Raw genomic sequence first — 18,707 nt, 5'->3', positions numbered from 1 at the left:
ACGCGCGGTTGCCTTTAGATAAAGTCATCAAGAAATTCCTCTGCTTTATCAAGTAAAACAATCGCCGCATGGTTTCACTACCGTCGAGAGATGATAGTGAACCATTTTTAATTAGGAAAATTAGGGAATTTCAGAATCAAGCTGTACGATTGATGTTCAAGTAAGTTAATGTAACAAGTTCGACATCTTTCTATTTTTGTGTTATTTATTTTTATACTTGAATGTTGCTACTTTTATATGATTTAAGATTCAGGAAAATTTGCTTTCTTGTTTCAATTTGGGAATATATACTGACTCCACCTCTGCTTTGACCGATCTATAATATGGATTGTATTTCGAACTCATAATTTTCTCCCACCTTTTCCCCTTACACCTATATCTACATTCACATTCTAGACTCTGCTACATTCTCAAACCCGCATGTATACCCCATTCTCTCCTCACGTTCCGTCTCTCTAATTCCCACTTCGATCGTTCCATATTTCCCTTAGTTTTGTTCCTAATTTTTCGTGAATACAGTATCTCGAGTTGATAATAAAGAAATTATATATTTCAAAATTAAAATAGATTGCATAAATAAGCTTAATTACCTTTTAAGAGAGATTGTACAGAGAATTACATAAATTAGGTAACTGTAATCTTGACTCCAACTTTATAACAGTTGCAAATATATAATGAAGTAATAAATAATATGATATAATCGTATTACAGATTATCATATTATGGATAATATATTTCTACACTCTACGCCCTATCTCAACTAACGTAATAATTTTATTACGTAATAATATGATTAACGATAATCACTGTTTTGGAACTTATATTTTCTTCTAAGTCTTAAGTATTTACAATATACGTGACAATAGAAAAGATTACTTACTAATTATTCCGAATATCATTTTGCGTTCATAATTTGATCGTTCGTGCGGTAAAGCACGTAGAACCGCACTTAAGGCCAGCTTCAAGACGAACGGTTTGTGGCAAATCGGTAGCGTTGGAAGAACGGAGATATAAAGTTCTTCTGTCTCACAAAAGAAAGACACATACATATGTATTTCTCTATTCTTCCAGCTCATCATTGTTGCGACAATTTGCCGCAAGCCAATCGTCTCAAGCTGGCATAATAATGCACGTAAATGAAGCCACAAGTCAAAGACCAGGCTCGGCTTAAAGTCGAATCACGAAGCCGGTTTTTATCGGTTGACTTCCCTTCATCGAGTCAGTCACAAATAATCCGTAGCTCTGTTCGGAGTATATGTTGCTTATTTTTCTGCCTCACTCGAGCCAGGACGCGACGCAACAGCTACCAGTAAAAAGTTTCCAAGAATGCGTTCGACCAGGAAATACGGTAATTTCCAGTGAATGAACACAATAGGAAATTGTATTCATTGTAGTTTCAGTTATTTTAGTTGGTAGTTACGTTCATGAAACGCGTTTTCAACAGTGATAATAATCTAAGTGTGAATTACAATATAATCGCTTGATGTATCGTCATAATTCAAGCAATGCAACGAGAAATGAGAAACTACGTTTTATTTCAAAGAAATTGTAAGTCTATTCTCTTTTTTATTTTCTCTGATTTCCGTTTTCTGTCATAAATTTTGTTATGTTTCTCTATAAATGGTTGCAACCCAGACTTTTCATAAATTCATGTATGCTCAAATGTTTATGTAAATGAATTCATATACAAAATTTGTTTCTCTTACCTTTCATTTTCGTACTGTATTATTACTGCATCACTTGTACTGAACCGTTAAGAACACTTCTATGCGTTCACAGCAAAGTAAGTAATGATAATTTCGATTATTCCTGTTTTCCGAAAATCGAAAATTGTTTTGTATATTCGTAGCTAAAATTAGTTTATTTAATTTCAGTCATCTTTTTGTGTATTGTTGTTGTGTTTGTATATTATTTCATTATTGTATTGTATGTATATACACAAAGTAAAATAAGGATTACGAATTTACTAATTTATTTTACATTTGTTTCAAAGCTACACTGAGTCAAACATTTTACCTTATTAACAAATTAATAAATCACAAAAACTGTAATAATTTTTCGTACGAAATATATATTATTGCTATACATTGTTACATTTTTAATTATAAATAATTAATTTATCTTGGTTTATCTTCTTAGCTTTCTTTTTAATCTTTACTTTTTAAATTTCATTCATCATTCTTTATTTATTTTATTATTGTTATTATTAGTCATTATTTAAAAGAATAATGTTACAAATTATTAAGAGAATTGGACACATCTAAATGTAAGAAAAATATTAATATCAATAATAAAATATAAAACATAAAAATATCAATGATCAGCGAGTCAGGAAGTCTTACATGTTCTTTTACAACTGACATGTCCATAACTTTCTTTCTCTATGACCAAAATCTTTTATCTATTAATAATAGAATTTCATACATCGTAATAGCATCGAATTTCTATAAACAAAATATGTTTAAATAATTTAAAAATTAGTATACAGTTCGTTATTTCATCTTATCAATAATTTCCATAGAAATGATATACGTTCGAATTTCATTTTTTTTTAAATAATTTAATTGTCATTACTTCTCAGTAATCCGAATATAAATTATACTTTCTATTGTTACCTATTATGAAATAATTCATAATGTTTGTTAAGAATTACTTATTTTTAATATCTGTTATATCGTAGATTACTAATGTAAACAAAATTTTAAAAATATTTTAAACGTTCCCTTAAAATGATTAAATGTTTTCTAGTAATAATGCAATTAAGTATTACAAATCGTACGTTTTAAATTAAAACATCGTTCCTAAATCAACATTTATTAAATATCTTGCTAAAAAATAAAACGCATAATCCAATTCAATCCAATTGAACTAAAGCTAAGGAAAAGTATTATCAAGTGGCCATTTTCACTTGGGTCAAACGCTTACCTAGTTGGATAAACTAGTAGTAACGGGGCCATCAAACCATTATTAAACAATAGGCTAAAGTAGGATACATGATGGAGAATTTTATTCTTTGTAATTGAAGCACTCGTCATTAATATCATCTTATCGCGTTTAAAAGCTTGCGTTTAAGATTTTTTCACTCCACGCATAAGTACCTATCAACTAATATATGTGTAACTGTCTAATATCTATCTCATCTAATGTATATTTTAGAAATTCTCGATTTATTTAAGAAACAAAAGATATTTATTTGATCGTAATGTTTTATTTTAAAATTAATAGTAAATTAAAAATTAATTTTTTTAAAATACAAAGTTAAATAAATCATATGACTAGGTTCAAGTAGTAATGTTCATTAGAATTTTTTCCAATTATATTTTGTGATTATACTATTATAGACTCATAAATTTTGATATATGAACATTCGAGTAAATACAATCATTTCATAAAATTATCCTGGAAAGACTCGAAATCTTTACAGTTTTGTTCGTTTCGTTAATTAATTTTTTAGTTCTTATGTATATCGAATGGAACATAATTCACAAATAAAAATAAAAAAGATAATAAATAACACATTTAATAAATAGTTAAGTCAAGAATACAGTATATGATTCTCTTGTAAAATAGAGCAGATAGTTTATATCTTAAGAATATAATATTTAACGAAAGTATCATTCACTTAAGTCATGTCTAACTTCTCATATATTGGATAAATATTTATAAAAAATGTATTTTCATATTTATTTGATAATGTAACATATTATGTATGTAGTAATATGAATGGTGATAAATATTTCAATTATTTGTTAGTTATAAATATTTTTAAAAATATAATATACAATAAACGAATTTTTCATTAACAATTGATTATTATATCTCATTTATTCAATATAATACTACAATATCTAATATAAAAATTTTTTATAAATATTTTATTAATATTATTATCTATTTGTATAAAATAATATGCTACTGCTAATGCGAAATATACTTATATCAATGCAAATACTTTAATAATCTTTTTAGTACAATATAACTTTCTAGTATGTTTTCTTACACCTTTTTACTCGTCTTTACATTCTTTTTTTTTATATTAAAAAGTCACACAACAATGAAGAGAACAATAAAAATTTCTTACTGCACTTATCAATTATCAAGTACTATTCTATCGTATCATCATTATCAGGATAAAAATATACATATGTACTCTCAATTCCCTTGATAATTTTCTTAAGAGGCAATATTTTTTGGTATTAATATAAGTTGTATAAAAAGTGTTGAATTATTTCATATCTCATAAAGATCAGTCAAATACGTGTTAAAAATATCATCCTATACGAATAATCATATTAACTCGTATATAAAAATATGTTTAATAAACTAATCACTTTCTACTTTGATCGTTGAATTATAGATAATGTTAAGAAGAAACATACATCTGGAGTGTTCTAAAATATAAATATAACTTCTCACAAACTTTTCCGTTATTCTGTTATCTACTATAATTTCTAGATCTTACGTTTTACAATGTCATACGAGGTATTCTATCTGTAATCAAGAGAACAATATTTATGACCACACAAAACGTTGGAGCTAGATTTTAAGACAAGTAAAAGATAAAGTATATAATATACTGTTTCTCAAACAGATACATTGTTTAATATTGTTCTTCAAAAAAGAAGAAGAATAATTTGATTTTCTCGTTTTACGCTTTACAATTATACATTATATTCGAAATGAATAATTATTTGGACAGATAAAATTTTATCCAAAATGAATTTTAGTAAGCATGAAATGCAACAAAAATATTTGTTTATTATTATAAATAATTTTTGATTATCTAATCCTATAACGTATTTAAATAAATATTAATTACATAAATCAAAAGAAATACATTTAAAACATTAATTTAAATATATTAGTATTCGGCATATAAAGTACGCATTATAAAAAAATAACATAGGTTGATCATTATAATAATTTATAGACTTCGTGTTTTATTATTTTCTTGATTGCAAAAAAATACAATATTAAAACAGACATATTTATTAATAATATTTAACGTATAGGGGAACACACATTAATCTGAGCCTCATCACAGATTACAGATTATGTATGATATGTAAAGTATTTAAGATACTTATTGTTATTATATTTGATCTCTACTTTGATTACATTTTAAATAAAATCAGATTAATCCGAAAAGGTGTCTATACATTTTTCATTTAGTAAATTTTAAAAGATCGAAACGGAATCTATCCAGAAATGGTCATTACTTTTGCGTGCGCGTGAATCAATGTGTATTTTGTACGAATATACATACTTTATTCATCGTTTAAAATAATATAAATTTTGTCCTTGTATGCTGTCTTTTCCTTTTTTAGAGCCATAAATACGACAAGTAAGTTACATGAGAGATAAGGTAAATTATTTTAAATTATGTGAAAGATTAAAATACGTACAATCACGGTAAAAAGTACTCATGTAGCAATGGAATTCAACAAAAAATATCGTTCCTTAAGAAAATTTTAATAAATAAAGGATATCTACATATCCTTACGAATCTGCAGAATAATTTTCATGAAAGAAAAAATCGGATATCTATATCCCATATAAAAATATTAACAAATATTTAAAAAATGGTAGAAATATATAATATATAATATTTAATATTTAATATTTTCACAAAGAAAATAGATATCCCATCTTTTCTTTTATGAAAATTATTCTGCAGATTCGTAAGGATATGTAGATATCCTTTATTTATTAAAATTTTCTTAACGAACGATATTTTTTGTAGAAATAAATTACTGTACGAATACTTTTTACACTAATTGTATGTGAATTTTATAAGTGCATACCTTTAAATGTACTTAAATCTGCTTTCATAAAGTAAATTCCTTGATAGAGAAACCCATCTTTTGCTCTAACAAAATAACAGAAAGGTTTCTCCAATAAGTAAAGTAAATTTCTTAATTTAGAATAATATGATTAATTAAATTTGTAACTGCCTTGTTATCGAAACTTAATTTCACAGTTATATCTATAAACAATTTATATATTTTATCGATTTGATTTTTAATTAAAAATAACAAACACGTAATTACGAATACAGAAACGAGCATCACTGACTGTTCAAACAACGGTACGGTTCGATTTCTCTGTGGTTATGGAAGTTATGGAACTGTAAACAGTTGGTATATACACATGTCTCTGCGTAGACGTAGACGTCTAGTACTTATCCAAGCTAGCGCGTATCTTATCATTTACCCAATCCGTCTTGTATTTGGTCGACACATTAAGTTTGCAGTCTGCGATCGACTCCAAGGCACGAAAGAAACAAGGCATCGACGCCGTATACTTGTCATTCCTATAGGAATCGTAACGTGAAAGTGGAAGCAGTATCTCGATGATAATCGATAAAATGTCACGTGGTGGAGCTGATAGAGGTTGGGCGTGGATAATCGTCGCCGGCGTGACAATCATTAATGTGAGTTTCCCCAGTGAGTTCTCTGTTTTTCAGTCTCCTATACAAGCTATAAGCATAGAGACATCGCGTGCTCTGAATTGATTTACCAGATGCATACATATGTACTTACTGTGAGACATATTCCATACATATGTGCTTTTGTTTAATTTTCAAAATATAAAACTGAAATGAAACAATATTATGGTTCATCCTATGTAATGATATCCTAAAATATGTAATAATATTACCAACGTATCTACATGTACGGCTACATTTCATTCTACGCAAGATGATGGTCATTATGAAAAAGATGTCAGATTCATTACAGCATCAATTGGAAGTGTACTGAGACTAGTAGTTTTACACGGAAACCATTGGAAATTTGAAAAATATCATCATTTTGTCAAAAACCTACTTTCACTTTGATTACAATTATTTTTGAATGTATGTTGCAAAGCTTGATATTTTGAACAACTTTTTTCTTATACATATAACCGTGGTCGACCTTAATTTTCGACTTATATGTAAAAATATCCCTCCGCTTGGCTTTAGTTTTCAAACTAGATTGAGTTAGTAAGTTAATATAGTAGTGGTTAATCCGGTTACCGCGCTGTTGCAGCGCGCCATGAAGCGATCAGCCAGCGTTGTTTATATAAATGCCAATTCACTGCGCTCGGTCGCTCCGCCGTGTTGTCAAATAGCTTATTTGTATTGTAATACTAACTCAATCCAGAACTGAATTTGGAAACTAAGGCCAGGCAACAGAATATTTTTTCATACAAGCCGAAAACTAAGACCTTGTATGGAAAACAAACTTGACGGAATTGAAAGATTATGCTAAGAGCAACCGTTTTATCGTGTCCTTTCTCTTGTGTGTTTATTTATATAGTAGATATCAATAGCGAGGATTAGTATGGAAGTATTGTATATATTGTATTGTATAGAAATATCTATATAATATAAAGTATAATATACAGCATAAAATACATTATATAAGTATTCTGTGAAGTAGATTCATAAATTATTTATAATTATTTCCCCTCAAATATTGTAATACATAAAATATTGATACAATCATGAAAAATGCATGATTTACGGTGATATTTCTTAAATAAATGAAATAGATTTTATAATTAAATAAAATTTAATTAAATTAAAATAATATTTAATAAATTGTAAACAATATAGTTATATGTAGAGAAATTTATGTTTCGTTTGAACTATATTCAACTATATTCTTAATAAACACTCCAAATAACAGATTCTGTTACAAGCTCAAATATAAGCTCAGCCAAAATATAACATTACTAAAATAAATTTATGACGTATGAGGTGGATAAACTATTCAAGAACAGTAAACAAGAAGAAGGATATACTGTTTTTACACTTGAAGCTTCAAGTTATTCAATTATTCAGGTCGTCAATTTATTGTTTGTATTGTACAACTCAGCTTATTTTCCTTTTCCTTATACTGTATCACACTAAATCATGTTATTAATGCGAGAGAATACAAATGTATTTATCAATATTTAATTTGATATTAAATAAATTATACATACACATTAGATTGTTAGACAATATCTAAGTGTCAAGCTTGAACATTTATTAAACTGAGATATTGGTAAAATCGAATCTAGTCCATATTTATCAAACACGTGCAACAATTGTTATAAAAACCCGTTAAATTAACAGATTTTTGCATTTAATGTAAAGATTTTACTGTTATATTATAAAATAATGTTAAATGGCTTGAAACGATTTTATTTTACTACATATGTATGTGAGAGCACGGATACATTTCTAACTACTCGCTAAAAATGAATATGTTATAGCTGGCGATACTTCCAATACAGCAAAGCTTCGGTCTGATCTTTAGGGAACGTTTTTTTTTACTCGATATAACTGCCACACAGACATCGTTAATTGTTCATTTGAGTGGTACCATTACAAGTAGCCTAGGTCTGATAAGCGGTCCAATGATGAAGAAATTCACGTTTCGAGAAGTTGCCTTTCTTGGTGGTCTTACTGTTGCCATTGGAATCTGCGCGACTGCGTTCGCAGTCTCTCTGCCCGCCATTATTATCACTTATTGTATTATCGTCGGTGAGTAATCTCTACCGGATGTTTGCCTTTTTTTTAATCCTCATACAACAACACATTATTCTCGTGGTGTACTTGACTTTATAGCTATAACGTTATGTGTGAGAAATGAAAATGAAAGTAGATTAAAATAACATCTCTCGTATTACATGTTTGCGAAGAATAGAAACTATGTACATAATTAATATCACAATTCTGTGAAAATCAATATAACAGTGAATTTTTTAGATAATAAGTAGTCAGAGATAGTAGTAATAGATAAGAAATATCTACACAATAAATACATCTTGAAGAGTACTTAAATTGAAACATTGTTGCAATGGACTCTAACATAATCATCTCTCTAACACGACTAAATTAGATCTTTGAAACAAAAAATCGTTAGTCTTTCCAAGATCGAATTTTTATTAATTTGTAAGAGAAATTGATGATGAGTAATAGAAAAACACTTTCGGATTGTTTTTTAAAGAAGATACATTTGTAGTAAAATTTGAGATTAGTTTTACCGAATGAAGTATATACGAGTATATCTATCTTTTAGTTAAAGTACAATGTTGCTTATACGCAATATCGAATGTAAAAAGATTAACATTTTTGTAGATGTTAAACGTTATTTTATTAAGCTAACAGCTTCTACCGAAAAACATAAATATTGATATTAAATCGTAATTTATAGGTATCGGTCATGGTATCATCTTTCCAGCTACGAATCTCGCAATGAACACTTATTTTCGGAAAAAAAGAAATGTGGCTATGGGATTATCAGTAACTTTAACTGGCCTTGGGCCTATTTTGATGCCGCTTCTAATAGCAAAATTATTGGAAAATTATGCTACCACTGGGACTCTTTTGATCATCGCAGGTATAGCGATGCATTCATTAATCGGGGCAGCGCTATTGAAACCATTTAAGGAAAGAGAAGTGAGTTTAATAAGCGTATTAGAAGGATAATGTGTATGTGTTAAGAGGACATTGAACGATGTGTTTATTACTTGAAACTAGGTTGTAATTTCTTAGCAATTATAGTAATTCGCCTTTCACAATTAATTGAATTATATATGGACTATTCACTTCGTTTAAAATTATTTTTTAGTTAATTCTTTGACAAAAAGTAGCTTAATATATATATGAATTAGATTATTCAGAAATATTAATAAAACCCGTGATATGAACTTTGTATACAAATTTAGAAATGACTTTTGGTATACAAACATTACGTCTGAAAATGATTATCTCAAAATGTTTCCTCCTTTTTATCGATATTTTTATCGATCGATCACTGAATATTTTTTTTCTCTAAAAGAACCGTAAAAATGACAGTAAATATAGGTACAAAATAAATAGGAAATAAAATTAAATATATAATACAACATTGAATTATCATTTTGTTAACATATACATATACGTTTCTATATAGGTTTTGCATAAATCTTTTCTACTTCTTTATACAATTAAATTATCAAACAGCAATACCGCGTTCATAGCAATTTTAATACAATAAATTAAAAGCCTAATTATTTGTAAAGTTACAAATAGTATTTATAACTTTATGCACTAATTTCATACGTCCAATAGTTGTGTAAATAATAATCATGTACACATGTTTTTACAAACTAATAACTACAAACTAATAAGTTAAGTAATACATAACAATAATATATTGATAGACAAGTAAAAAAATAATGACTATAGGTATGTATGTATATTCTATAAAAAATATTTTACAAAAATACTGGAGAATAAGTACAGAATAGTATTTTAATCTAGCTGTGTAAGATGTTATCTCTATGTATAATTGAAATCTAAAATTCTTATTTCTAACAAAATCTATTTAATAGTAGGCATATAGGCAGAGAAAAAAGGTTGATTTTTGTTTAAGTATATATCTTTCTGCAAAAATTTTGTATGCATAATATATTTAAAATGAAACTTTATAATTTTGATCGAGTTTACGAGAATATTTTATTATTCATGATTATTAAATATAATTCATTGATTATGATTGCTAGTAGTTATTAAATTATGAATGTTTATGTAAGTTCTATTTTTATGTACGTAATTAAAAAAATGTAACTTACATGAATATTTATTGCACGCAATAAATACATATTATAAACAGTAATTTCTTTATAATAGTTGCATAAACATCTGCTTGCTTAAATATAGCCATGATACATGCATTGTTGTTCACTGTCTTCTTATTACATAGAGATAACAATGATTAACGTTCACGGTCAAGTTTAATTTGTAATAGATTACAAGTATAACAAAGGACAATGACATCACGGCATCTTCCGCAGAGAGCAATGAAAACGGTATACTGAGAGAAGTCAAAATAAAACTTGAAAACGTAACTGATGTCAAAAACGACGGTGCTAATTCTAAATTATTGGAAGAACGATTGGTACAAAATACGAGCAAGTTTGAGCAGAATTTGTCAGAAAATGTGAATAGCGAAAATAGCAAAGGAGAGAAGAAGTCGATTTTGGGAAAAATAACACAGCATATGGATCTTGACCTTTTAAGGGATAGTCGTTATGTCGCCGTCATCCTAGGTAATACTGCATAAAAAATTATTAGATAAATGTAGCTTTTTATCATTTATTAGTTATTTTACAAATTCATTCAAAGCAATATGTAATAAGATAACATAAGAATTCAAAAAATAATTATTTCTTCCTCTTAATGATTTCTTGTAGATTTCCATATTTCGTGAAGTTATCTTTCTAATACGAAACACATAAAGTATTATATTTTCGGTTCTCAATGAATAATATATTTTAATAATTTTTTAATGTATAATAACATTTAAGATATGAAATTTTCATCTTTTACTACATCGTGAAAGAGTTATATATCACTAAAGTTAATTTTTTCTTAAAGTTTTGATATTTTCTACAAGTTTATATTATTCTCGATTATCGGGGATTCGGGCAAAATATTGGTGTAACTCTAAGAGGATGAATTTATATAAAAATTGACCCGAAAATATAGAGTAGTATCTTTTTGCACAAAGCTTTATTTTTTAATGAATCAATGCTGAAGATTGATCAAGTACGCGTATGCTTAGTTACGTACTTCTACATTATGTCACAGATCAGGATTAAGGAAAGGGATATTTGGGGGACTATAGCCCTAGCTATCGCTATTTAAGAATCCTCATTTTCCAAACCGTTGATAAAAGCTGCCCAATCACGAAAAATATTTTTAAATAAATAACTAATTTTTAAATATAATTTATTACAAAATAAATTTCATTTCATATATATATATTTTTTTAATTTATTTCATTTTTATCTCCATCATTTTATTTTTATTTTCCTATGATTGAGACCTTTGTTGTAATTGAGTCGATAATCTCCAACTACAAAAAGGTTTAATTCGACCCTGATCTCACTTACGTCTACGTCTAACAGACATCATTGCAATTCTCCTGGCTCATTGCAATACATAGTAAGAGATAAAAGATTTTTGTTCCAGAATTTTTTATTCTTATTCAGCGGTCCTTTCTATTTTCTTACTTTTCTTTCTATAAATATTCGTCCAGTTCTTATACTAAGAAGATGACAATTCATTGTCGATTGTTTTACGTAGTTACAACGATAGAATGACAAAGACTCAGAGTCTGAACGATAACAAGTTATAAGACTGTTGATGTTTATAAATGTAAACATAACTAGCAGAAGTCTATAGCATATTCAAATGTAAGCATATTCGATAAATCTTTAGCATTAATCTAATCAGAAGTAAGGCTATCATCCCGTAATTTTTATTTTTAATTACACCGATTCGGAAACATCCTGTACACGCGTATTGTACAAATCTTCAAAATCGATTTTCTTGAAAAAAAGTAACAGAATTTTATCTTAATCTGCTCGTTTATCTTCGCTGATTTATCTTCTTTGCATGTAAGAACATAATCTAGTCGATTGATCACGATATGCGGAATTCCTTTTATATAAAGAATATAAAATAATAATAAAATAATATAAAATAATTTATAAAATTTGCTTTTATAAATATTTATTATATATGTATAACATTAATATAATTTAACGAAACATCAGGTCCTATAATTATAATAATTTGCTTATTTCTCCACCATTATTGCATTTTATTTACGACAGGTATGGGAGTGTCTTTAGTCGCTGAAACAAACTTCAACACGATGATTCCTTTCGTCCTAACCGAACTTTCTGGTCTTGGAAGGGATTCGATCGCAACCATAATGTCTATCCAAGCTGTGTCAGATATTACTGGACGTCTTTGCATTCCACTCCTTGCGCACAAAGCTGGTTGGACATCCAGGAACCTTTACGTGTTATCTTTAATAGGATCCACCATTGGAAGGACCAGTACGTACAGCAACGTAAAATATTCGAAAATGAGAAATCGACCCCTTCATGGCAACGAATATACGATCTGCTGGGTGGGTTGATTTCAGCTTTCTGGTAATCTGCAGAGAACCAATAGAAGTTACGAATATTGGTTCTACTGAAGCGTTTATGAACGAATTGTTTTATTTTTCTGTTGATAAGATTTTGATAATATTATATTGATGTTTTTATTTATGTTAATATTTAATATATATTTCTTCTTGTTCTATATATAAAAATGTTATTTCATAAATCTCTATGACATTAGAACTTACATCTTGTTGGTCAGTTCATACAGAGGGTGTCCCAACTTTTTTCGCAAAACGGTGTCAGCTTATTCTATGAGTAAAAATATAACAAGTAACAAATATCATATAAACATAGATTCATAAGTGCTTTAGTAAAACGTTATAATGAAAATACCAAATGACAATGAATCGATTATTCATTTAAATATGATGGTTAAATGAGCATTACCCACAATAGATATCATTCTATGAAATTCATTTTCCTATTTCGTCCTATCTCAATAAATGAATCGCTTATTCGTATCAGTTTAACATGCCCATTTTGTTAAGCTCTTATATAAAAATCTGCTAATTTCAGTAATTTTCCTTTTTTTATTGGTGCTGTTATATTGTTTTATCTTTTTTTTATTTTTTTTTCTTTTTCTATTTAATCTAGTTTCAGACAATCTACATACGTATGTATGTTCATACAATACATTTTTTCTTACTTTATATATAAAACATATTTACAAAGTTTGACCGTAAAAAACTGCGTCAGCTTATATATAACAAAAAGGATAAAGCAGAATAAAATATTTAAGACTGCCAACATACGAATAAAATTCAATATTTGCAAAGAATAAATATTAATTTATAAAAAATATTAGTATTAATTTAAGGCAAATTTATAAGTTAGAATAGAAAAATAATAGTCGTATATATTTACAAAACATTTACATATACCAATCTGTATATGTAGACACATAAATAAATAAGATAAATAAAGAAATAGTACATTAATAAAATTTTATTAATTGAACGATTAGCAGATAACATCTTATAAAAGAAATTCAGAACTAATATCGTTAATTTCAGTATTATCAACGTGGGGCAGTACGTACATTGTGGTAATCGGCGTTGCATTAATTATTGGAATCGCTAAAGGAACGAAAGCTGTCTTCCAAACGCTAATAATTCCTGACTATGTATCTCTTGACAGACTTCCAGCTGCATATGGGATGCAAATGGTTTGCAATGGTATATTGTCTATTGCCGTAGGCCCATTAATAGGTAAAGAACTGTGTTCAATTTTCTTATTTTATATTTATTTTTTTTATACTTTTTTATTGTCCACAATCGTATCAACTATTACAATAAGCTGTTAGCGGCTTTGTCCATTCTTACCTTTATTAATTAATTTACTTTTCATAGATTCACTTTTCTGTCTGATTAAAAATTATGATTGCTACTGTTCCCTGGTAATTTTTTATGCATATCGCTGCTCTTTAGAAACTTGTTTTGTTATTTTGTTACTATTTCAATTATTACTTTTCGTTATCATCAGAGATTTTTCTTTTGTGCAATTATATTATTTGTACGCAACTACCGTATAAATAAACAAATTGTAGTTTCATTCATAATGAAAGTAAACGAAACTTACGACAGTTAATAAAAAATGAAAGTAAACGAAACTTAATTTTAGACAGAAAATAAACAAAATAAAACTGGCAAATAAGTCTACACCGAGTCTTGTCTCACCTGATTTCATTCTTCTTGTGCTTTTCTTTCGCATTTTCTCATTTTGACCCACATTTTATGCCTCACCTCGATTCGCTTAGCGCGTTTTCAATGTGGAAATCTCAATGTGCTAAATACTTTTGCTTTACTATGTGTATAAAAATATAAAAAAGATTATTAAATTTTTACATCTTAAATATGTAGAGTATTTTCTTTATTGGCTATCTTCCGTACGATGGAAAGTTCAGAAATGCTTCACACATGAATAAAAATATATATAAATAAATATATCTCAGAGTAATATATGAATACTTATACAACTCGGCTACACAAAATGCTTGATTTCCAATTTCAATCAACTATTATCCCATACATACATTTTCCATACGATATAAATGTATAGTCTGACGAATGTTTTCATAAATACATGAGGCAACCCATATTTTTCAACTAAACGATATTATGTGCACCATTTTCCTCATTTCCGCGTATTGCATGTAACCAATAGTGATTGAAAATATTTAAATTTCCATAATTCTATGCTCCTGTATATGAAACGCAAACTATATATAAATTTATAATTATCGAAATATTATCAAAAATAAAATGCACAATCTTTGCAATACATTATACTATACATTACACAGTTACTTTCATTATAAAATATTGATACATTTTTTATTAAAATTTATGTGAAATACACAGCAGAATAAATCGTGTAATACAATTTATTATATTATTGAATTTTTAAAGCTAGATACAGTATGTGACCAATAGAATGGATAGAATTGAATAGAATGCATATGTACAAATATTAGCATCATACTGCATCTAGGATACTTATTAATGCAACTAGAAAAATAAGCTTCTGAATTATTATTAATTTTTTTGTTTTAATGTTTAAGGTTTAGTACATGACCAAATGATGAGCTACGTAGGCGCACTCCATTTCACATCAATTTTAAGTTTATCTTGTGTTGTTTTATGGTACATGGGAGGACTCTGGACATTTAATAAAAGCATTAAAAAACATAGTGCAAAAGAAGAAATATCTCAAGTACAAGAAAATTGCCCTGAATGTAATGCATAAGCATTTACTATATACAAATGAATCGATTATAAACAGAATTTCAATCGGCAGAAAAAGTTCAACAAAATTTAACAGAAGAAATATTTAGTATAGTATTAATAAAATAAAATGGTTAAGTATCTTCCGCGAATATGATGCAAAATTTAGGCTTCGTGATTTCGAAGCATAATATAGAACATTGAAATCGGAATAATATCGCAAGGATTAAAAAGAGAATATTATTAGTATTAAATGTTTATGTTCAACGACGTGCTATTTAATATTAAGTTATTAAATCAGCTATAGTTATAGCTAAATCAGATAAAGCTATCTTCGACTGATTCTTATATAATGTTAAAGACTCCTTGAGTGATGAAAAACTTAAATTATTTAATAGTGTATATTTGTAAAATATAATTTTATGGTATATTACAGTTTTTTAATGATGGCATATAAGAGACAAATTAATTAACTCTGTTCGAATTTCTCGTTTGATTTCTGAAAAATTGAACGCTATCCGTTTGATAAAATTTACGAACTAAAATTGAAGATCTTTCGGAAAACAATGTTTATTAGTTTGTCTTTGAATGACTGAATTAATAATATCACATAATGTTGTTATAAAATAGTTATTTTATTTTGTTATCAAATTTTATGCTGTACAGAGCCCCGTAAAAACTCAAAAAAAAAAAAAAAAAAAAAAAGAAAGAAAGAAACAGTACAATGTTTGCAAATACACTATATTTCTTAAATTTCTTATTTTATTTTCCCTTTCAATTTCAAACCTACGAAAAGATTATAGAAGTTCTACATTTTATCACTGCATAAGATATCACTTTTTTATCTGCTAATTTATTTAGAATCTGATTTCACAAGAATAATAAACATGAAAAATTAATCGTAGAATTTTTGAAAGAATAAGAAGATCGTTTCCTTTAATATTATTGAATGTTTAAGTATAAGTATAGGATACAGAAAAGACTATATTAACCGCGATGTAATTACTATTTTAAAAGATTTTTTCTGTATTACATAAATTTTTTGTTTAAAAAAATAATCTGATAGTAAGCATGTAATTTTAATTAATTAATTGCAAACACATTATTATTAATTTGTGATTATCATTTGAAATATTTACACCGAATTTAAAAATAAAATAAAATGATGGAATAGAAGAGCTGTACCTTAAAGTAAGAAAATCATAAATGTGTACAAAATTTTACTCGCGCGGTTTACTTAATTAAGATTAGTCATAAAATATTTATTTTTATTATCTGTAATCTCTAACATTTATCTTGCGTTAGAAAATCTCTAATTTTTTCATATATTAAAATAACTTTCTTAAATTAATGATTTTAAATCATAGCCATTTCGCTTTTTAAAAACAACAATTATAAATTATAATTAAAATTTTGCTAAATTATGTTTATCCTCAACACCTAAATTCCTGTTTCGAAATGATACAAACCAATATCGAAATCTTTCATTTCAATGCTTATTATAATTTATTTACGCAAGAGAAAGCAAAGAAGAAATGAAAGGAAAGACCGAAAGGATCTTAAAGTGATTCTTTTATTTATCTTATATACAAAAAAGCTATAACGAAATAAATATTATGTTGATGATTATCATTGTGGTTTACAAATTTTAGGCATAAAATTTTTGTGCTATTTTAAACGTTAGCACTTAAAGAAAGAAGGGCGGTGATTTGTAATTGACAAATATATTTTTTACCCATTTATTTAAAGATGCTTTATGTAATTACGTAAATAATACAATTATCATCGGCTAAATTTATACATAACAATAAATTTGCGAACTAGTATATGTAACATTCTTACTTTGGTATCTCTACTTGATACTGTTTAATAAAAAATGATTCGTACGATTATTTTACAATAAATACTTTAAACTATAAATTAAAATTATATCAATAAAAACTGATATGATATCAAAGGTAAACCTATGTTGTTTCGGAATTTATGATTTTCGATATTGAGTTTTCCACGATTACAGTTATTTTATTAGCGCGCGTTTCTGCCGAGTTCATGTAATACCGCTAATGAGACTTCATAGCGTTATCAGAAATCGTAACGTAATCAGAAATCGCTGAAGTCCGTGTGTGCTCGTATGTGTACGCGACGAGCAGCTTTCTTTTCTACTGCTAGGTGAAGATGCAAGAACCAGTATCTGCGTTCACCAGCGGCCGCGGCAAACTGGTATTTTGCCAACTAGTAATCGGGCGAAACGATGCTCCAATAATCCAATGCTATCCACCTAACGGAATAGTACAGTATAATACTATTACCTTAAGGCTATCGAAAGCATTAAAGATGCATCTTTTAACAGTAAAAAGTAGGAACGTGAGCAAGTAAGCAAGTGATCAGACGTAAAACATTTATGCTGAAGTTGCATGGTATCCGTGGAAAATCTATGAGTACATACTGTTCATGATTTTTTGCTTAACAAATTGCTACAAATTACATATTATTTCGTATACTCAGTTATCATGTTGTTGACAAACATGAGTTTAATCTTGAAGGAATAATCTCAGAGTTATACTTCATAGTTTTTCAGAGAAAATATATATTCCTGTATGCTATATAATATAACTATATAACTTTCATTTTTTTATAATCGCCGAATATAGTTGTCGAAAATATAGAAGTAAAAAGTGTCCCACTTTAATACTATTTTACCACAATTACTATATATTATACCACGCTGTTTGTAAGATTTGCTTATTTTTCTTACTATTGCAAAAAATATTTATATCTATGATTTATTATAAATATAAAAATATAACGAATACATTTATTTATTTATTACAAAGATGTTTGTTAGTCAATTTAGTCATTTTAGTAAGTTACATTAATAAATATTATTTAAGAAGAACTTACTAAATCTATATGACTATCCCATATGATTAAATCCACAAACAGTAAAATATTATAGAAGAACTACTAAATTATACAAAATTGTCTAAATTGTATGGTAACTTAGAA

The 18,707-nt window shown here is 27.3% G+C and overlaps 2 protein-coding genes across 5 annotated transcripts in view; both read left to right on the top strand.

Annotated features, from left to right (window-relative positions):
* Window positions 1-18,707, top strand: part of LOC132904923 (uncharacterized) — a 292,582-nt gene that overhangs the window by 71,135 nt on the left and 202,740 nt on the right. The window lies entirely within an intron of this gene.
* Window positions 1,171-15,731, top strand: LOC132904914 (monocarboxylate transporter 9-like). Of its 4 annotated transcripts, none has more exons than XM_060955753.1 (8): window positions 1,173-1,348; window positions 6,247-6,433; window positions 8,245-8,515; window positions 9,189-9,433; window positions 10,767-11,067; window positions 12,640-12,867; window positions 13,992-14,186; window positions 15,539-15,731. In XM_060955753.1, the coding sequence occupies exons 2-8, from the start codon at window positions 6,353-6,355 to the stop codon at window positions 15,721-15,723; spliced, it is 1,506 nt and encodes a 501-aa protein (XP_060811736.1). In that variant the 5' UTR covers window positions 1,173-1,348; window positions 6,247-6,352; the 3' UTR covers window positions 15,724-15,731. The 4 variants fall into 4 exon arrangements, with proteins under 4 accessions (XP_060811737.1, XP_060811736.1, XP_060811735.1 ...); XM_060955752.1 differs by having other exon boundaries at window positions 1,173-1,548; window positions 6,254-6,433; XM_060955751.1 differs by having other exon boundaries at window positions 1,173-1,548.

The sequence above is a fragment of the Bombus pascuorum genome, chromosome 3 (genome assembly GCF_905332965.1).
Source record: "Bombus pascuorum chromosome 3, iyBomPasc1.1, whole genome shotgun sequence".
NCBI classification, from domain to species: domain Eukaryota; kingdom Metazoa; phylum Arthropoda; class Insecta; order Hymenoptera; family Apidae; genus Bombus; species Bombus pascuorum.
The sequence above is the reverse complement of the archived record's forward strand: the minus strand, read 5'-3'. Positions and strand labels throughout refer to the sequence as shown.

Excerpts from the sequence above, each read along its gene's own strand:
- LOC132904914 (XM_060955753.1), top strand. The coding sequence starts at position 6,353 with ATGATAATCGATAAAATGTCACGTGGTGGAGCTGATAGAGGTTGGGCG. Across the intron at positions 6,434-8,244 it reads CCGGCGTGACAATCATTAAT|CTGGCGATACTTCCAATACA; the intron begins GTGAGTTTCCCC and ends AATATGTTATAG. Across the intron at positions 9,434-10,766 it reads AACCATTTAAGGAAAGAGAA|ATTACAAGTATAACAAAGGA; the intron begins GTGAGTTTAATA and ends AATTTGTAATAG.